A 23,213-nucleotide genomic window follows, 5' to 3' on the forward strand; every position below is an offset into this window, starting at 1 on the left:
ACTGAATAATTTGAACATATACATCTGTTTCTAAAATATCTAGAATAGTTTTCTCATGATACCTACATTACCACAGATGCATGTTGATTAACAGTTTAATAAATAATTCTTTAGAAAACTACAAAGGTCCTATTATGCCTTTTTGATGTGGGTTGTTTATGTACAAATGATGCAACATAGCAATAGTGTTTCATGTATGGAAAACGAGTGATACCACAAAACAACTGTACATAGTATCTAAAAATAATACATGATTATCTTTCTAACCACAGTCCCTCTATCCCTGGTCTGGAAACGGTCATTGTATTTAGGTGTTAATTGGTCTCCTATCCTGGCAAAGACGCGTTGACATTTTCTGATGGAAACATATCATTTGAAATTGGTGAACTGATTTTTTATTTGTCACACCTCATTTTATTAATGCGGTTGGACGATTTTTATGGATGCTCGATCGTAAATGCAAATGGCGATGTTTTGAAATGACAATGTACGCTATTCTGTGTTAAAAAAATAATTTATATAAAAAAATTGAAGCATCGTTTTATACGAATATGGCCAGCCAGTAGTTGTTGTATAATTGTTTTGAATTATTATGAGCCCCCAAGAATCAGAAATATCACATTTTTTTTCGATCCACCACGTTAACATGAACGACGCCATTTTGACAAGATGTGTTAGCGATGTCAGCTTGTCAGTACGCGCTGTTTTTTCCCTATTAAAACTAGAAGATGAACACAATTCCCGATATTAATCTTTACATGGCAAGAACTGGATGTGTAAAAGTTGGAAGTCATACAATGAGGTATCGCTTTGCATGACGATAAATTTGCCGATTTTAAAGACTCTCTCGGCCCGGTTTGTTTACCAGCAACGCGGTTCGAGGCAAAAGAATGCTAGTCGTTTCCAGACCGGGGATAGAAGGATTATGTTCTAACATACTGTGGTGTGAAACGTAGAATATGGTTTGAACGAAACTTCTTTTCTAGGCCAATTACAAAAATCATTTTCTTTACTAGTTCATTGGTCTAAATAACCATGTAAGTAATAACAAGACATCTAACTTACAGCTTAATCTGGATACAATGACAGCTTGTTGTTTATCGGCCTCGTTGGTTGCAATATGGTCTGATGTATGACGTCACTAAATCCCTGTATCTTTAGTTTACATACCAGTAGAAATCCGTATAATGTGGGTGTATTGGAAATGGTAAACCCAAAAAAATAATTCTGGATATTTTTGTATATTACATATTGTGCTATGTCCACAAATAGGGAATTCAATCTATTCAAAATATATCATATTAGTCCAATGTTTAAATTAAGTAATAAACACAATTGGAACTATTTCGGGATAATTGGATCCGCTTAAAATGTGCTACTGTAATGGTTTGTTTTCACAAAAATATTTTATTTGTTCGTTTTTGATTTTTTTCTGATAATGTCTTGTATTGATATCAGAAATTGGGAAATTAAGAACAATACTACCCTACAGTAGCACATTTTAAGCGAATCCAATTATCCCGAAATAGTTAATTGTGTTAATACTACAAAAAACAGTGCATGATCATTTAACATTATCTCAGAGACATCCATCCAGCTGGTTTTGGGGAAAGACCTCGTATGTACTGAGAAAATGTTGCTAACATAACATAATGGGCGGCTATCTGCGTGTGACCCAAAGTTTTATAATAAAACCAATGCACTGTTGTTTTATTATTTTGATATAGAAAAAGAGAATAGTGGATGGGATAATGATCTTCACTGATATCCAACAATATATATTCGATAAGTTCTACAAAACACTATGGTCGACATAATGTACTGTATTGCATTAGCGCCGACCAAGCCTGGTGAACTGTCATTGTCGTGTCGCGATGTTCTTGCAATACAACGGCAACACACACACGCTTAACTTTAGATGACAGCTTATGGTAGCCCTGATTAGGCATGATTTATGATGACAAATGCAGAACGTGTTAGAATGGCTATGGTTGAGTTTATTTTAGAGCCAAAACTTATATAATATAATAATGGTGTAATATATTTAAATTATGAGATGAATACGGTAAGGTCATCCAATTTCAATGTAAATCTGAAATGCGTTATATTTGTGTGAGTAGGGAAAATACATTATTTTATTTCCATTGTGTGAGCATTTTAATCTCAGAATGTCCCCAATGATACTCCTGGGGTTACTAATGACTGTTACCCACTCATTTTGAATCAAATCTCGTATCAGTATACAAACTGCAATGTTTATAGTGAGATAAAATAAAATTAGTCCTGGTATTAAATGATTGATGAACTGGCCCCCGTTTGAACAAAATGTTATGTTATAAGCATGATTTGTCATTTTCATTCACTATTTAATAGTTGTTGGTCAAACATTGTTTTTGTAGAATTAGTAAGGGGATGCATGTTATTGATCATTTGCCAATTAACACCTTTCATAAAGATCGATTTACAGTGCTTAATTTTGAGTGCGGATCAAGAAAAACAATTCGTGATTTTCTATTGATACACAATCTACGTTATCGTTTTAAATCTAACACATAGAGAGTATCCAGAAGAGACTAAACATGACAAACATTGGTTTTCGGTCAATATCTTTAGTTTTAGAGATTTCCAAAGTCTGCAATTTTCCATCAATCATTCAAATGTATTTCCACTCTTCTATTTTCCTTTGTACATTGGCATTGTGAAATGATTTTTTGTTGCCAGGTAAGATTTTTTGTTGCCAGGTAAGATGTCCTCAGACATGGTCTACTTCCGCTAATTTTTGTCACATTTTTGCACACGCTTACGATACTAGAGGCATGCACTTTACTTGAGTTTGGGTACAAACATTTCATAAATATGAGGAATAGTAAATATAAATATAAAATGTGTGACAATATATTCGACTGCAAAGTCATCTAATACATCTTATGTCAGTGCATACTTAATCAGTCTATTTTTCACTTTCAATTTCTGACTTTAGACTCCAAATTCATCTGATTATCTAATTGGATTGCATATATTGTTCTTTTTGCAGTACATGTCCATAACAATTCAATTTGTGATTATTTAAAAGACAACAGACTTGCAGCCATCTTGTTTTTTGACCATATTACTTTATCAAAGGCATGAACAGTACATTACAGTACTTTTTGCATGTCCTTATCTGCAATTATACTGTAGTTGTGCATGATAATGAGATCACATAACCATATTTGGTCATCAGAGAAGTTTCTTATTCTCTTGTCCAACGCCTTTATTATGATTGTACTATTACAGATAAACAAATTAATGAAATTTCATGAACATCTGTCATATGGATGCTTGTCCGTATTAACATATCTCTATTTTTTTGAGATATACAATAAAAGCAACATGCTTCAAAGTATTGAAGTTTACAATGCAAACTTTTATTTAAAGCAAAAAGAATAAATGTTGTAATCTGATAATTATTCCAGAGCATATATGCAAGTGCACTTTAAGGATGCTGTATAGATTTCGGTATTTTTTTATTTGTGCTTCTATTTACAATAGTTAAAGAAAAAATACAAAACAATGTATTGATGGAAAGCTTATATCATACTGGGCGTGAGATGTCGAGATATTGTGTGTATGAACGTGTATAGTCATGAGATATCTGTGTAAACATTAAAAGCCATTTTCGATGGAAAATAAATAAACCAAAGAATAAAGGGATTTAGTGGAACATTTGCAACAAAACACTTTTTTCAATCAACGCATCGCAGTATTGTACGTTGTTTGGGATATGTATTTACATTATACGAAAAAATATAATCCTTAAGAAGAAAGAAGAAAATAGAAAAATCCGTCGTTTTCTTGATCGGTCGATTGTTCAAACTGTGCCAACATTTCTCAAAGAACGCGCTTCACATATTGTCGACCTTCTTATCCAAGTCTTTTAAAATTCGATTTTTGTATTAAATTCTGCTGCAAGATTTTAGCGAGAATTTATATAAATACAAAAATCTATTGACGGCTAAAACTAAAATTACTATCAGCACACACAAATGATATGTGGGAAGGGTTTCCGATTTCCATGTTTTCTATTACTGTACATGCATTTTTTTTGTAAAAAACACACTTTATTTTTTCTTCATTATTGATTTTGAGTGTGTGTTTGTAAATTTTGTTTTCTTATTGTTCATGTCCATCGGGTTTTCAAATTCAGATGAAAAAGCATATCGTTCTTCATGTCCTGATACACCTAATAATGATTTGAATAGTCAAATAGCTATGAACCACTCAAGAACACATGAACATAAGAAAGAATGAATCTTTCGTTTAAATCAGATAAAGAATTTGATATTATTCTTAGTGTGTGAATTGGAACATACCATAAATATTAAAAGTGTCACAAGGGTAAATATTTCAAGAGACTGGACACATGAGAAAATTTAGTACCGTAAAAAACCTTACGCTATATTGAGAATGAAACTGACACTGGCAGTTACTTCTGAACAAGTTTCACGATTCATCACTTGACCTCCGCTTAACGTTAATCGGTGCTACAAAACGTTTTTTTTCTTAATTGATGTCGACAATTGCGTTGATGCCAACTAAATATGCACAACACATTGCTTCAATGTCAATAAATGCTAACTAACGTCCAGTTCCTCATATTTATTGCATTTGTTCTTGTTTCATATAAAGAATTTTTGTAATTATTATTTACATAATTTGTATATTTGCATACTGAATGAAAGATTGGAGACCTAAAATAAATCTTCCTGTCACATTAACATGTTGTTCTATAGTCACCACTGAATAACAAGAGCATTATTAACAGTTTTTTGTAATGAAAGCAACTGGTGTAGAATTAAATTTGATGCGAAGTTCTATTGTCACTAATCTGATAACACAACTGTTTTGTTGTTTTCACATCTAATCTCAGCATGATGGGAAAGAACATATTGTGATGTGAAATACTAAACTAGTGACCAAAAGTGTTTCTACTATTTACACTGATGACGGCGTGAGCGTTGGTAAGCTTAAATATGTGGATGTCCCCGGATCCATGCGTCCAGTGATCATACTCAACATTCGAAACTAAACTTGTGCAATGGGTTTTTGCAAAGAATCCAAACACGTGTGCTTTATTAAAACTCGTCTCAGAACAAACAAAACATTATTGTGTTATCCGTTGAGGAGTCTGATATGTGTCCTTTCTGTTCATATTCCGAGTCCATTTGTTTCACCAACGTTAATGTACCCAAGATTTTCAGGAAACCATGTACATGATTTGGGGGGGGGTCCCGAATGCACAACAACATTTTACATATCTTTAGTCAACTTTACTTTTTTCTGGTAGCAAAAAGTTATATCCACTCATATAGAAAAAAACATATGTAAAATATTTCCTGGAGATGAAGTACTTCATTGCAGGTTGACTTCTATTAATAGTAAATGAGGGAATTTTTTGAAAAAAATTTCCCAGTCAGCTTCACAATATGCATATTAATTGCAATTTGTAATATACAAACCAGGTATATAAGATGTTAATTTCAGTGCAACACCAATATAGGTTTATAAATACAAAAACGTGTGGTTTTCCTTCACATGTTAAATAATTGATAATATCAATTCAATATATTTATTCCATGATTGCGCTTTGTGCTGTGATGCAGAGGTACCTTATCGGTGTTTAGTGTTACTTTAATAAGCACAATAATGAAAACTATTCATAACACAAATTTAGAAGAAACAAGTCATTGTCAATGACATAGACCCCGTCATGTTTTTAGTGACTTTGTCAAACAACGAAAAGCATAGTCGGAATGTCTAAATATGGGGATAGTATTTTGCATATTAATTACAAGTGTGCATGAAACATATATATAAAAAATAAGTTTGAATGAAATTGGTCAAAGCATACCCCAGAAACTGTTAATGACATGTCCAAATATTGATTTTTGGGACAATTAATGGCTGTTAGTTGAAGGCCAACAAAATAAAACAACGCGATATTCACATGTATCGTGACTTGTGATGTACCAACTGAAAACAAAATCGGTTTTAACATGCACAAGAAATGACGGACAGAATATGCACGTGACACTCAACAGTCAGCAATTTTCTATCAACAGTCGCGCATCAGATGTTTGGGAGACAACTGTTTGGGAGACAACATTGTCCCCTATCCAGAATATTGTCAATAATCATACTGTGCCGATTAGCAGCTCCATTATCCGAGAATACGACATTGCTACAAAACCATTTTTCATGCAGGTACTAGCCCCATACATTGCACTCAAATATTTTAGAGAACCCTGATTTTCAGCAATGATCACCTTACCGCTTTGTAATCTTTCACATTCGAGCATAGGACCAGGATTTATTTCGATATCAACACCAACATATCATATCATTCTCATATCATACAAATAAAACTGCATAATCCACACAAACTAAATGTTACCAGATTTTATTTTTAAAGTTTGGTTTATAGAGTAAAAACAGAATTGTTCAAATGATCGAATGTTGTGTTCCACAGCAGAAATCAAGCTATGTGTGTAGATACGTCGCAATTATGATACATTCAGTAACGGAAACTATCCTGCAGTCTACTTAATGGTATTTAGTATAATAGCTCTATATGGTAGGTTCTCAACTTTCAGATATATATTCAATGATGCCTTACGTATGACAAGATGCCCACCATCCACTCAAAGAATGGTTGACGGTGGGGAGTACAGTACTAGTACAGCAAAAAAATAAAAAATGTATGTAAGTGTTAAAGGTGCAGCTCTAAATTTTTTTTTGGATATTTCAGGTTTCTACAGGAATAACTGCTAGGCCTTCGACAAATGTTAAGGCGAGTAGAACAGCACAAAGGAAACACATATGAACCAGAATCCCACAAAACAAAAAAAAGAAGTTATTCAAATAACAAAAATTACCAATATTCAATTTAATTTTGTAGTCGAGATAAAAACAACACTATAACGTCATAAAAATCGGATAAGGTTTGCCGAGGACTGTAGTCTACTTGTAGTCCTCAAAATGGCCTCCATATACATGCAAAACAAGATTTGATTTCAATTGAATTGGAATAAATCACGTGTCAGTCAAAACAAATTGCATAAAAATACCACAACTTTCACTTTCCCAGTATGATACATGTACTCGATTTGAATTATTCTTGTTCACGCACGCCTGCGAAACAAAGGAGTTGCTATTCAATCATGTCGTCAAGATCGCCGGCAAAAGCCAGGCCACCACGCACGTCAGTCGATGTTTTGCTGACGTATGTATGATCGTTCAAGTCTTAAACGATAAATGTAAAATACGTTCATGTAACTCATGTATGAAAATTCACGATTAATTATTTGTTTTTTCTTTCGCAAAAAAACCTCACTAAAGCTTGTTTAATTTAGTAATACACTATGCTCACACTTAAAGACTTTTGCGTACATGCAAACACACCAGTCGGTCTAAATACCTCAGCTCCATGGTCTGTGTCATCGTGAGATTCACAAGACCTAAAACCAAAAACGGCCCAGTTAATTATTCTCAGGTAAATGAAAATATGCACAAGGTAGAACAATTGGGACTGACTACGAACTGCTAGAAAAATGTTGTTTCCCAGAGTTGCCTAACCCCGGCTACTGAGAATCGATCTATAAAATGACCAACTCAAAAGTTAAAGTCGATCACAAAACTTAACGTAACGCAATAAATATGCAATATACCAACCATAAATCTTCGGGTTTCAGTAAACCCAAAAACGTCGCTGGAGCTTGGAGTGCAAAGAATACATCAAAATATCGCACATGTGACGTGGCACTATTTACCCTGGGCCGTACGAAATGAATGTTTTCTCTTAGCATGCATCTCTATAATCATTTCTTCACAGTCAGCACAGGCACAAAGATAGCCAGATGACTGTCCAAGTAAGAGGTAATAAAGATGATGTCACCAAAAATCATGTATTTATTATTGAGTAAAAATTAGGTTGTTCTTAAATTGAAAAGAAAAAAAATATCAATATATATTTTTTGTTGTTTATGTTTTAATAACACTTTATTAACATTTATACTCTTTATTTTTTAATATATGGGAAATGGTCTGAACTTATGGGGGAGGGGACACCAAAAAAAGTATTGAATCAAATCTCCCAAAAATGACGTGCATCAGTAACCCACCATGATTGATGTCAATGTCATGTTTGAATGAAATCGGTCAATGCATGTCCGAGAAACGGTTGATGATGTGTTCAAATGTTGATTTTTTTTGTGTTTCTTTGGAACAAAATTCGTCAGTCGGTCAAAGGTCAACCAAATCAACAATAAATTGATGTTCACATGTCTCATATTATGACTTGTCTTTGTACCAGCTGTGAAGGCGTCTCGGAGAAATGACGACAGACGCACGGACGCAACCTAAAACATAAGTCCCTGTTTCGGATTACGTCCGACGGGGACAACAAATAATTATCCTTCTGGTTATATATTTTAATGTATTTGAATAACAGTTTTCTGTAGACTTGAATTGTGAATGGATCTACATACTATTGTGCTAGTTGTGCTGTTAATATAATTGGGATTAACACAATTTAGCTTATTTTTGTATACTAAAATCACTTTTTAAAGAACAGTAAAAAGTTATATTGTCATTATTTTCTTTGTATTTGTACACTTCTTTTTGCCATCCCATCTAGCCTGCACAAAGCGTTTTATACTCACACAAGGACATACCAGGGACACGTTTATTGTGAGTTATTTTAGAAATAGATAAGACAGTATCGCAGTTACAGTGGATTCAGAAATACATGTTTTTGATACTGTTTTAATGAAGGATATAGCATATATAACAATCACTTTCTGTGAATTGAGTTGTTGGTAAAATTGAGACTGATTAAACGAACATTAACTTTGTTTAGGTCATTTAATTGCCATACAGATACTTGTATGGCATTCTACCATGTTATAAACTATATACTGTGTTTGTTCAAAATAGTGTCACTACAATATGGTAGGCGCGATATGGATGAAAGTTGGTCAACTAAACTCCAATTATGCAACGCTGAAGTTGTGCACTATACAAATCCACGCATTTTTTGTGAATGCGAATTCGACATCCTCATTTCGCGATGGCTGATTCATTTTATTTTTCTTGATTTGCGCAAACATTTCGTTTAACACACAGATTGTTACACCACACACCCCTTCCCCAGTCGTCATTAATGGTTTGTTCTGGAAATACAAAAGCAAAAGAAGCACAGGCATGAACTATTGACATAGAATATAATTATTTTTTCCTCGGAAATGATAAATGGGTTGAATTTTAGATTACATAGTGGAAGTAATTCTTGAAGTAGGCAAGTCTCATGTAATAAAATTGTCTTAATACACTGCTGTGGCATAATGGCTGCTAGTTGATTACAAGTACATATGAAAATCACTTTGTAGTACTTACTGCTTTATGGTGGAATGCTACTTGTTTTTTTCACATGTGTGCAAATTCCAATACACAATACGTAATAGTCAGCAGTATGTAAAATGTTGTGGATAGCAAAGACAAGCTGGATTTTTATATGAATTGTTGCGATAACACCAGGACGAATGGTTTGAATACAAGGTATTTTGTAGGGCGACAGGAGCGGACTAGAATTTTGGGCCATGCTTTCCACCTCCCTACATGCAATACACATCACCAAAATGAGTGACACATAAACATACTTCAACGACCCATTATGTTCTATGCATACAGATTTAGTCTGTGACTATGTTTATCATAGTCTTACAGTCTGCTACACAATTCATACATGGTAAACTTTGCTATTCTAAAAATTACATCCATGTTACTACTTTACAACACAATGGTGCGGATAACATGTAGAAGTAATTTTATCGATTAATGTATTTTTTATATTAACACAATCGGCCACAATTGAAGCCCAACATGCCATAGTGGTATCTTAATCAATGTGATAATAGCTGCCATTGTCAAAATACTACAGAAGACTTCTCTCCTCCAAACTTACTGTGCTGATGTAAACATAGGCAACCATTATTTCCAGGATTTAAATGTTGGTAGATGTTGGTACAAACACGGTCAGATTTCAATAGTGCCTTAATTGTCCCACTGCGTCTTGTCGGTTGTTAGATGTTGTTACACACACGGTCAGGTTTCAATAGTGCCTTAATTATCCCTCTGCGTCTTATCGGTTGTTAGCCTGAAACTAAACAATGACATCTGATCTTTCATCATATGATATTTTTCAGCCTGGCTAATTTGCTGTAACATCTCATCTATCAAAACCATAATTGTCAACACATCTAATTCCTGGAAAAATTAAACTCATATCAAGAGCGGTCGTTGCTAATACAGCTTTGCAAACTTCATCACTAGGAAACAAATACATATTCGCCGTTGTATGCGTTTTGTGTCACTGTGTTAGATTCCAGTCAAAGCCTTGCAGCAAATTCATTATGTATGCATACAGAAGACCAACAAGTTTTTAAGTGTTAACACCAAACGGCTTCAACTCATCTTTAAGGCTTATGAATAGTCAGTCAAAACCTCGTATATATTTTGAAAGACATAAATAAGATCTGCATTAGACGATTTTTATTGTCAACTCTGATTTGGCACCGCCTCCAAGATCACTACTCTGGGAAATAAAGTACATAAAATTCAGACTTCTTAGAATGGTAGATAATATCAAAGGACGAGTCATATTCGTAGTGAGCATTAACGAGGTTTTGCAAACCACGGATACACAGGCTAAAGATGATCATATATCAGATGATTGATCAAAACCTCTCTCACGCAACACCCTGCTTTAGATGACTTAACAGAAAACAAAGTAGAAGTAAAATGTTCACATCTGACAGTGATCAAATGAGTATGGTGTTTTCAGGAAGCCATCGTAATTAACATTTCGCGCAGGGCCCAGTAATCATCTTGAGCCATAATCCCTTAAGTTCACTTGACAACTTTAATTTAGCGTTCCCCGTAAATCTGGAAAGCCAAATAATAAAAAAGGTAAACCTTATTATTTATTTAGGTAAAGATTTATTGTGTGGGCTTTTATGACTATATACTTACTTACGCAAAACAGACGATTCAGAATTAGAAAATATGACCAGAGCCAAGAATTTCAGACGAATATTAAGCAATTTAAGAAGCACGGAAATATAAAAAAATTGAGTCAATAGTCAAGAATGCATGCGACTGCATGACATTTTTTTTATTAGGAGCTCGCAAAAAAAATTACCACGCTTGTCAAATATACAGTACGATACTACCCTGCTGCAGATAGTCGTTTACTAGTGGAGCGTTCTGCGTTCTGGATCTATAATGGCAACCATTGAAATAAGCCCTTGATTCATGGTTTTGTGTATTGATTTATTCATATATTTTCGTGAGTGACAGTATTGTCAACCTTTGTTTTGAAATACGCAATTGGTTCCTGTATTATTCACTTGACCAGCTTTTGTAAGTATTGTAAAGCATTTTCTACTCGTCGTACCACTCTGGAAGATTAATTCTCATAGTGATTTTTAGTAAGCATAGTATCCATAAATACCATATTTATATGATAGCCCTCTGGAATGTGTAACTTTTCTGTGTTACCATGCCAAATACATACCCACCACTTTGATGCTCGAATCAGCATTTTGTGAATGCTAATACGCATAATAATATATGTCTGTGCATATATATTCAATAAGTTTATGTCAATATTGTTACTATGAAAAATATAATTATCAAATGACAATAAACATTTTTCATTTCATTGCGTTAATTAGAATTCCTTTGAAAAGTATTTCTGTTACCTTTTCATAACAAACGGTATTCCTTGTTTGCTTGTGCATTAAACTTCTTTGTTTTTGAAATGAATTATTTTCATACGCGCGCAGTGTGATATACATTCCCGAACGCAAGCAAAATTGTGACATGTTAACCACTGGGACTGTACCATGCATGGCTTGTGTATTATCATTAAAGAGTCGTTTTAGCCAAATCATTCTTTCAGTGTATTTTTTTAATATGCATGTCAATATACGTTGTCCCACGTATTTTGTCTACTTCTTTCAATCAAAGATAATTCACTTTTTCATATGTAAGGAACTTTTCAATCAGTTATTTTTTGTCTTCATCATTTAAATAGTACTTCAACTAATTAATAATAGCACAGTGAAGCGCAAAGGCAACTGGGAATGAGATTGAACAAGCTTAGGTAGTATGGAATGGCTCATAGTTTATGTCGCTTGAACAATTTCTGACCCAGATATCTTGTGAATATCGTGATTATATTGTTACATTAGGTGTACAATACATACTACTTCATATGCGAAATGCCACAAACAAAATGTATCAGATAATACAGCAGCTTTATTATTTCTCTAATATTGAGTATAACCTTTACAGGACGTTTCGAGCACACTTTTTTAAAACACTGATTTCCGATGTACTGATTTTTACAGACGCATAAATAATCTACATGCAATGAACGGGGACGCGATCAAAGTCAAAAGAACAATAGACTGACAATCTCTGATAAAGTCACCGGCATATTTGAAACAAAAAATATGAAAATATTGCTCTATAGCCAAAGATAATTTGCATGTTCGTTTTGTTTTTTGCTTAGGCAGAAAGGAATGCAAATTGTCAAAGAGCTGATACGAGTTATAGAATGTTGGCACTTTTATTTGAGGGTATTTCGTATGCTGCGAGTTGGGAATACGGACGAGTCATTTGCTGCGACTCTGTGTGTTTGTATAAATAGCATCAATCAACATAAACAATCTACATATCGTCTCCACCCACAGAACATAGCTCAATTGTTGCTGCAATACACTTTCAGTGCTTGAAGGTATGAAGGTCCTCAGAAAGTACGCGTTTTAGTGCATAAACAACAGCAAACTAGGTGAACAAATAATTAAAACCTGTCAACCATCAAAGTAATGTGCTTATTTAACTAACCACAAGAATGTCGAATGTGTGATCAACCACATAAAATAATGATGGGAGGATGACAGGAGCTTGAAGAAAAGGGAATAGACGGGAAAATGTACATATACGTTTCATTCACATCCAGTTCAGATATTTACGAGATGAAATTATATATTTAAAGAAGGAACTTGCGCTAAATGCAAATGGACTTTGGTAATTAGGATGATTTGATTCCCTCATAACTATAAAAATTCACAAAACACAAGCACACAAAACGGTTTGTTTGTAGTGGTCATCACGGTGCCTTACATCACTTTAATACTGTGGCGACACAATCGGTTGGCATGGTGTAAATGTATTTTTTGACATTCTGGACTTTCGACTGCAGTGTTTTTTCCCGTTAGTGCTTCTGATATAATCTTAAATAGCCTATTCGTCTGAAACCCTCATCATTTATTTACAAGCTAAAAACACTAATCCCCCAAAAGCGTATAGCAGTCCAGTCTGGTTTTCTTTCATCGTGAAAGGTAGAAAGACAAGAAAGAGAACGCTTTTGTTCTATGGTCGTTTCGATTTATTTAACTTGCTAAATATTCCCATAAAGTAATTACGAGAAAAAAATAGCATACGGCTCGGAAACAGTCAAAAGTTTTTCCAAAATCACAGAACATGACCAAATCAAATTCGTAAAATAATAGTCTATCCTAATAACAAGTTTCCATGATCCTACCAGGTTCATATTACCGTAGTTCACACGCAATGCGTATTTAAAAGTCATTTGTTCATGAATTGAATATACTATAAAAATACTATCACGGGATAATATCACGAGCGATATCATCAGATACTACCACGAGATACTATCACGAGACCACCAGATACTATCACGGGATCATCAGATAATATTACGAGATCACCAGATGTTATCGCGAGATCGTAGATATATTTATTTACTTAGAAAAGCTGTTCGTTCTTCCAGTCTTAAGAAATTGACATTTAAATAACTTTACACTCGTTACGGTTTATCGCACCATTTATGCTATTCCTGCATACACTCATTATGAATGTATTGTTTATTGCATAGATATAATATCTAAATTAACAGGGGCGACGCAGTATTGCTGTGTTTTAGATTGAGATTAAGCAATATCGACATTCTGGTCTAGTTAGCTGCCAACCACGATCCTATTTTAAGCATGAATAGTCTGAAACGTCTGCTTCATAAGACACATAAACAATATTCCAATATAGATGATGTAGCATTCTTTATAAGAACATAAATTGATAGATCAGTACAATTGCACAGTCCTTTAGATAGTACATTTATACATGTCACTACAATAACTGATCTTTCATTGTTTAGTTTTGCTCTAGCAGCCAAATAATCAATAAATAATAGTCAATAAATTGTTACTGCTGCCTCACCTAGCCAATACAATAAGCTTGTTATTAGAAACTCATTAAAACGACAAGGACATGAATTTCAATTGGGGAGGTGTGGAATATTTGTCTGGCTCATTATACAAATGTTCTCAAAATATACTTTTTATGATTATCAATTAATTTGTATTGTTATTGGCATCATTAAAAATTACAAAAACCCGACAGAAAGGGGCGACTTAATGTACTATTGCTGTAAAATAAATGTATGAATGTAATTTAAAAATCGTTTATATTTTCATATCAATGGTTCTACACTTACCTGGAGCCATACATGTATGCCCACAACCATTAGAGCAGCATTTCGTGTCTCCTTCACAGTCATGATCATTCCCACATTCCTCTAAGCATCCTCTGATGTAATCTTCCTGGTTAGGACAATTTCCTGGTTTAACTTCAGGAACTGAATCAAAAGAAATGTAGTACTAATTTAGATAGTTATTAAGATGGTATATTTAGACAAGGCACTAAAATAACTGAATTTTCATTGTTTATTTTTGCAATAGCAGGCAAATGATCTACATAAGTGTCAATAAATTATTCCTAGCTTTTCATGTCATGTAGCTCAAATAAATGATTGCCTGTGGGCGAGTTACATCTAAAATGTTCTGCAAATGTCCTGTATTATTGGCCAGTCAAGATAGGAATGGCCACTGTAAGGAGACACCATTACTGTATTGTAAATGACACAATGAACAACCAAATCAGTTTTCAGATAGTGTAACACTTCTGTAGTCAATATATCATTGATGCATGATTGAAATAATTAGAAATTAATGATTTCATACGATTAAGAGTAGGTTCTAACTGAGTATGTATTGTAAGTCAATAGACCCAGGGTACGATAGCTAGTACATGTTAGTGTATGTATACCAGCTGGTGTTTATTGATACTTGAGAACCCACTATCAGTTGTGAGAGTGACAGTTAATTAGTGTTATGGCTAGTGTGTGTGAACTCCAGTTAAAACTGCAAGGAAAGTAAGAATTAGGTTAAAGCCAATTATGTGGTAACGAGTATAATTAGCAGAGATTTAATGTTTGAAGTTTAGCCGTAGTATATCATAGATAATTTGTGATTTTTATTAGGAGTTTTTGAGCGTCGCTTAATTGCTTCCAGAATTACTCTGTTTGAAGTAGGTTTCCTATACAGAATACAATAGCTTTCTTGGTAGCTATGGAGGTAACCATGGAGACCAAATTGAAGATGAAGATGAAATCACTTACTACAAGCAAGTTAATGGCTACTTAGTACTAATTAGGGCAGAAATTAATTAGAATAGCTTAATAAGGAATTGAGGTGATTAATATTAATTAGTCGCGAAATTAAGAAGTTAACTAATTAGACATATGATAATAGTGTATTGACGTAGGTTTCTTTATTTTTTTAGCTTTATTGTTATTGATAATCACGCACAATTATCCAGATTTTCAAAGTTATAAGCACATTCCAGGCAATTTTTCCACTTTTTCAGAAACAATGGCCTGAGCTATGTTTCACTCCATATAGGGATCGGGGAATTTTAAAATCATTAATACCTGTCAAAAAGTACACCGTCATTATAAGATGATGAACTCCTTGACCTATGGGGTGCGTCCAAGGGTGGAGTTACCCCCAGTAAAGATACTAGCTTAGCTTGCAGGTTTGAATTGGTCAGCAGATAGATCCCAGAGTGTCAACAGTGTTTTGGGACAGCTCTGTGGGGAGCAGTTGCATTCCTGCTCAAACCAGGAGTTAGCTGGGATGTGGTTCTCATATTCAGAGAGCTTATGAGAAGAGGAACTCAGAGAAATGTGTTTTCGGGAAATCGGACCGGAATCAACGTTTCCAGCTGTATTTCAAGATTTCCTATGCAACGGGAGTGGGTGAATCTCACCCTGAACTTTTGGTGACTCTGTGGTGACATCAGTTCTCATCCATCAAAAGAACCGCTGACTGGTGACACCTGATGGCAGCGGTAATTAAGCTAATATAGGGTACAGTAATTCTACCTCTCAACTTTCTACTTTCAAACTGTCTGCTGAATAACACTTGTACTGTGAGTTGGGATTGGTAGTCAAGTTGTGTCCCACTGTACAGAGAACTATTTCTGAATTATGACGATTGATTATGACTATTGTTCAGATTTTCTACGAATGAACTTTTGATAACATTGTTGTTAAACAGCGCCATCAACGCTGTGCCTAAATAATTTGCGGTCACACCCAGGCCACGCCCGTTGTTGTTGAACAGCGCCCTCTACGCTTTACCTGGGTAATCTACGGACACACCCAGGCCACGCCCGATTTCGTCGTGCAGCGCCCCCAACGGTGGATTTCGTCAAGCCTCAGGAACTGCACACAGAAGCTGACTGTGAGTGAACTGTGACCTGATGTGAACATCGATGCTATGCGATGCATCGATAATTTGTATTGTTATTGGCAGCATTAAAAATTACAAAATTACGACAGAAAGGGGCGACTTAAAGTACTATTGCTGTAAAATAAATGTAGAATCATACTTTAAAAATCGTTTATAGTTTCATATTAATGGGTCTACACTTACCTGGAGTCATACAAGTATGCCCACAACCATTGGAGCAGCATTTCATGTCTCCTTCACAGTCATGATCATTCCCACACTCCTCTAAGCATCCTCTGATGTAATCTTCCTTGTTAGGACAATTTCCTGGTTTAACATCAGGAACTGAATCAATAGAAATGCAGTACTAATTTAAATAGTTATTAAGATGGTATATTTAGACAAGGCACTAAAATACCTGAATTTTCATTGTTTATTTTTGCAATAGCGGGTAAATGATTAACATAAGTGTCAATAAAGTATTCCTAGCTTTTCATGTCATATAGCTCACATAAATTATTGCCTGTGGGCGAGTTACATCTAAAATGTCCTGCAAATGTATTCTTGGCCAGTCATGATAGGAATGGCCACTGTGAGGAAAAAACATTACTACATTGTAAATGACACAATTAACAAACAAATCAGTTTTCAGACAGTGTAACACTTCTGTAGTTAATAAATCATTGATGCATGTTTAATCATATTTTACATGACTGAACTGCTTACTATTTATTGCAAACAGGAAGATAAACATTTTTTCTGCAGTCTCTGGCAGGTTGCTGACAGTGTAGCAAGGCATAGAGAGGGAATATTCTAAAGCCTATTATTCCTAAATATAAACGAAATAAAGTTTTTAGAATGAGACTCGAGCCAAAACTGCGAGAAGAAAGGGTTGTCTAACTTAAGCAGCACAAATGCCCGCACGTCTTACCCACGTTGACGACACACGTCAAATTACCTTTTAATATAGTTGAATCAACTTATGATATTGTTGTGTTATTATTGGCTTAAAACTCGACTGGATATAGGATTGCGCTTGAATTGAACTTTAATTAAACTCAATTAAATTGCAATACATTATTGAATTGTATTTTAATTCAAGTGAAGGTTGTCACTTGGTAGATGTGTCGTCACTTGGTAGGTGTAAAGTTAAATAGAAGTCGTCACAATCACATACACACACACGTTATCAGAAAACAATCGCCCTTTATTCACTACACATGTACACACGCACCCCCCCCCCACACACACACACACACACACACATATCGTATATGGGCGATACGTAACTTGACATGCAAATACAATGTGTGAATTAAAATCAAAATATACTTTTTATGGTTATCAATTAATTTGTATTGTTATTGGCAGCATTAAAAATTACAAAATTACGACAGAAAGGGGCGACTTAAAGTACTATTGCTGTAAAATAAATGTAGAATCATACTTTAAAAATCGTTTATAGTTTCATATTAATGGGTCTACACTTACCTGGAGCCATACATGTATGCCCACAACCATTGGAGCAGCATTTCGTGTTTCCTTCACAGTCGTGATCATTCCCACATGCCTCTAAGCATCCTCTGATGTTATCTTCCTGGTTAGGACAATTTCCTGGTTTAGCATCAGGAACTGAATCAAAAGAAATGTAGTACTAATTTAAATAGTTATTAAGATGGTATATTTAGACAAGGCACTAAAATACCTGAATTTTCATTGTTTATTTTTGCAATAGCCGGTAAATGATGTACATAAGTGTCAATAAAGTATTCCTAGCTTTTCATGTCATGTAGCTCACATAAATTATTGCCTGTGGGCGAGTTACATCTAAAATGTCCTGCAAATGTATTCTTGGCCAGTCATGATAGGAATGGCCACTGTGAGGAAAAACCATAACTATATTGTAAATGACACAATGAACAAACAAATCAGTTTTCAGACAGTGTAACACTTCTGTAGTCAATATATCACTGATGCATGTTTAGTCACATTTTACATGACTGAACTGCTTACTATTACTGGAAGATAAAACAGGAAGATAAACATTTTTTCTGCAGTCTCTGGCAGGTTGCTGACAGTGTAGTAAGGCATAGAGAGGGAATATTCTAAAGCCTATTATTCCTAAATATAAACGAAATCAGGCTTTTAGAATGAGACTCGAGCCAAAACTGCGAGAAAAAAGGGTTGTCTAACTTAAGCAGCACTAATGCCCGCACGTCTTTCCCACGTTGACGAAACACGTTAGATTACTTTTTAATATAGTTGAATCAACTTTTGATATTGTTGCGTTATTATTGGCTTAAAACTCGACTCGATATAGGATAGCACTTTAATTGGACTTTAATTAAACTCAATTAAATTGCAATACATTATTGAATTGTGTTTTAATTCAAGTGAAGGTTGTCACTTGGTAGATGTGTCGTCACTTGGTAGATGTGTCGTCACTTGGTAGGTGTAAAGTTAAATAGAAGTCACAATCACATATAAATATACTGTTTATGATTATCAATTAATTTGTATTGTTATTGGCAGCATTAAAAATTACAAAATCACGACAGAAAGGGGCGACTTAATGTACTGTTGCTGTAAAATGAATGTATGATTGTAATTTAAAAATCATATTAATGGGAATACACTTACCTGGAGTCATGTATGTATGTACTTATCTAGACAGGTATTAAGATGGTATATTTAGACATGACACTAAAATAACTGAATTTTTATTGTTTATTTTTGCAATAGCAGGTAAATGATCTACATAAGAGTCAATAAAGTATTCATAGCTTTTCATGGCAAATAGCTCGCATAAATTATTGCGTTATATCTAAAATGACCTGCAAAATGTTTTCTTGGCCAGGCAAGATATAGGGTTAATTGGATTTTAATTAAACTCAATCAAATTGCAATTCAACATATGATTGCATTTTTAATTCGAGTGAGGGTTGTCACTTCAAACACACACACACGTTATCGATTGTTATAAAAAAAACAATGCCTTTATTTAGGCCAGACTTGTTTTATTCCTTGTTTCGCGAGTTTTTATAAGGCAATTTTTTTGAGGAGGGCGGAAAAAAATTATATTAATTCTTTTTTTCCTATTAGATTTGTGTGATTCTCAAAATTGTAAGTGAGATCATTGATCGGTGAGAAGAAATGAAATATAATTTTATTCCATGTATAATTCTCATCTGCGCGGTACTTCATGATACTCCCACGAAAATGCAACTTGGATTTGTTATGTGGCGGGCGGTAAAAAAATGATGATAAAAATATTTTTTAAGAATATTTTTGCTCTTACAAGTCGGCGGGCGCGAACAAATTACGCTGAAATAAAATTATATTTTTATTTTATTTTCGGATCCTGTTCATTCGGCGGGTTCGCGAAACAGTTGATAATAAAAGTCTGGCGTTACTACACATATATACAACTGACGACTATAAAGTGTACATATACTTAATTTGGCATGCAAATGCAATGTATGAATTAAAAACTTCATTCACATTTTAAGTGACATATCCATTATCACACATATAACTAACTATGTGAACAAAGTTAATAATATTGCAATCAACACAATTGGTCTATCATATTTGCAAAACATGCATGCAATCAATGAAGAAAATGAAACAATAATGTACCTGGGCGATCATCCCTTTTCAAACATCTTACGTACACGGTAAACAATGACATCAGTAACAAAACCAACATCGGTCGGTTTAGTTTTTCTAGGGTAACAATCGTCACTGCCATCTAAATTAGAACAACATTGATAATTTACTGAATTACTCTGCCACGAAGATGCTAAGTATATTGAAAACATAATCAATGTACTTTTTATAAGAAACCAAATACAGATTATTATATATGCGTACCATATGTCACAGCAAACATGTATTACTTTACAGAAGTTATATATTTGAAAACAAAAATAGCTACTGCAACTACATATGGAACTAACAAGTTCTATCTTTCTGCGTAGTTTCCCTACAGATAATGGTGGTGACAAACTATGTGGATGTTTTACTTCTCAAGCACGTCATAAACATCAGAAACATGTGTACATATATTGGGATATGTGTATTTCTACATAGTTCTGTAGGGAGGTAATATTTATGTTTAAAAAACGAAATAAAAATGGAGTGCATCCGTAATCTACTATTGTTGATGTAAATGCCAAGTTTGAATGAAATCGGTGAAGGCATGTGCAAGAAACGGTTGATGACATATTTGAATTTGTAATTTTATTTGTTTTCTGACGAAAATGGCCGCCATTTGGCTAAATTTCGAGGAAAACAAAAAACAACTGAACAATACATTCAACCCATTATATCTTGCCTTTTGTACAAAATTCAATCCACATCTGTACAATCATCTCTGGAAAATGAGCAGAACACTCATAAAAACAAAATGGTCACCAGTACAACATTTTCAATCGAGTCACGAAAAGAAAAAGCTGTACACCAGTCCCCCACCATGACTGATGTTAATGCCAGGTTTGAATGGTCAAGGAATATCAGAGAAACGGTTGATGACATGTCAAAATTATCAAAAGTAAACCAAATAAAAAATAAAGCGATGTGCACATGTCTCCTATTTCGACTTGTCTCTGTTCCATCTTTGAAGAAACTCTGTCTCTGAGAAATTACGACAGACGCACGGACGGAACCCAAAACACAAGTCCCCATCTCGAACTACGTCTGATGGCGACTAAAAATACAAAAAAGAGTAAAACAAAATTGCTCATGAGCTGAATAAATAACTAAATAGTTAACGGAAAGTATAAACAAATCTAAAATAGGCTGATTATGGTGGGGATCAAAGCAATAGTACTTTTGAACTAGTCTAGTTCATGATCCTTCAATTAATAAATTAATAATAGTTAGTAATAAAGATAATAACAGAAAATATTCTTAAAACATCTACGTTTTCTTGGCCTCATATTTAGGTCTGTATAGGTTTGATGAAAAGACCGACTTTAGAGAGTTTTTACTACCGATGAGACGTGTTATGTGGTAAAACAGTGTTTTTCTTGAACAAAATGGCATGTGTACATTTTGAAAGAGAGAAAATATTGGGAATTCGGGTTATTTTTTAAAAAGGGGAGCTACAAGGACATGAAAATTAGGGAATGTGACCATGCGTACACGTAGTTTCTTCAGGAGTGGGGTGGAATCATGTGAAATATGTACGGCTCCAGATTAAAGAACAATAAGTTATATGTTGTAAAATTAATTTGTTGTACAAGTTGTATAATAGTTATGGTACAGAATGGTGAAGCTGGGAAATGATTCTAGTTTATCATGCAATTGTGTTTACAGATTTCCTGTTATAATTTTGAAACGCCTATGTAGTTCACTGATGATACGCTCTCTATAGATGACCCTCCGATGTCCAGGTGCCCTTGATATTGACATGTCTCTGATGAGCTTTCATTACCTTGCAGCTATTAATTTATTTAATTATTTGTTGCGGCATTAATTGTAAGCCTGTTACCATTACCCCATTCTTGAAACCTTTGAAGTTAATAATAGAGAGGTTAATAATGATGATTTGGGGAGTTTGAATAAACTAGTGTTATCTTCAAAAAGTCGAGGCGCGAATTTCTTGGTGGATTTATTTTTTTGTGGCTGAAAAATATGTTTTAATATTAACCAATTGTTGGCTGTTATTTTTTTAAACCAAAGTAATCGAATGCGTCTGTAACAGAACGCTATCAGAGATAACTATGACACCATGCAAAATACACGCCAATAATGGCGAGAACGCCTCTGACTTGATGGCCTTTAAAGACTAGCTATCGCTAATGGCATGGGTGACACTCAAAGATTGACTAACATCTACCTCCACTAATCCACAGTTCCGCTAATTCTCTGTAGTACCTTGCCTCAATACCATTTGCTGAAATCTCCGATTTCACAAACCGCACTTCATCGCTACCTACTCCGCGAGTTTAGTACTATTGTTTAACCAAGTAAAGACAAAAGCATCAACATCATGCCGATTTTTGAATTTACGTGTTCGTAATTGGTCACGAAGTACGAAATTATGCTTCTGAAACCGATATGCCGCAACGTTTTACAGTGTCACACAGCCGCGCCAAAATTACGTCAGAAATACATATTCATTGATTGTAGGTGGAGACTTGCAGAACACAAGGTGCACAATCAGTAAATTTTTCTGACCCAATTGGGCTCTCGGGTGAATGAAGGGCATGAGAAACCTTGTCCTGTTCTATGTACATAGTATCTAAAAATATCACATGGTCATCTCTCTAACATACTGCGGTGTTAAACCGCGATTTTGAACAAAACTCAATTTCTAGGCCAATTGCTTTACCAATTCATTGCTCTAGATAACCATAAGAAAAAAATATCTAACTTACAGTTGAATCAGGATTCAAAGAGTGCGGTTTGTTCTTCGGCGGCATCATTGGATGCAGAGAATGGTGTATCACGTCATTAAATAATCCCTATATTTTTATTCTATTTACCAGCAGAAATCGGCATAATGTGGGT

At 34.4% G+C, this 23,213-nt stretch overlaps 1 protein-coding gene across 3 annotated transcripts; it reads right to left on the bottom strand.

The window, feature by feature from the left end:
- Window positions 1-9,099: 9,099 nt before the first annotated feature.
- LOC146747241 (uncharacterized) lies at window positions 9,100-23,153 on the bottom strand. Of its 3 annotated transcripts, XM_085498592.1 has the most exons (7): window positions 23,081-23,153; window positions 22,135-22,211; window positions 20,337-20,448; window positions 18,189-18,329; window positions 16,902-17,042; window positions 14,621-14,761; window positions 9,100-10,198 (listed from the first exon to the last, which is right to left on the bottom strand). In XM_085498592.1, the coding sequence occupies exons 3-7, from the start codon at window positions 20,446-20,448 to the stop codon at window positions 10,188-10,190; spliced, it is 546 nt and encodes a 181-aa protein (XP_085354718.1). In that variant the 5' UTR covers window positions 22,135-22,211; window positions 23,081-23,153; the 3' UTR covers window positions 9,100-10,187. The 3 variants fall into 3 exon arrangements, with proteins under 3 accessions (XP_085354718.1, XP_085354717.1, XP_085354716.1); XM_085498591.1 differs by lacking the exon at window positions 22,135-22,211 and having other exon boundaries at window positions 9,100-10,192; window positions 23,081-23,150; XM_085498590.1 differs by lacking the exon at window positions 22,135-22,211 and having other exon boundaries at window positions 23,081-23,150.
- Between the last annotated feature and the right edge of the window lie 60 nt (window positions 23,154-23,213).

This window comes from Saccoglossus kowalevskii, chromosome 4 (assembly GCF_978046115.1).
Source record: "Saccoglossus kowalevskii chromosome 4, keSacKowa6.1, whole genome shotgun sequence".
NCBI classification, from domain to species: domain Eukaryota; kingdom Metazoa; phylum Hemichordata; class Enteropneusta; family Harrimaniidae; genus Saccoglossus; species Saccoglossus kowalevskii.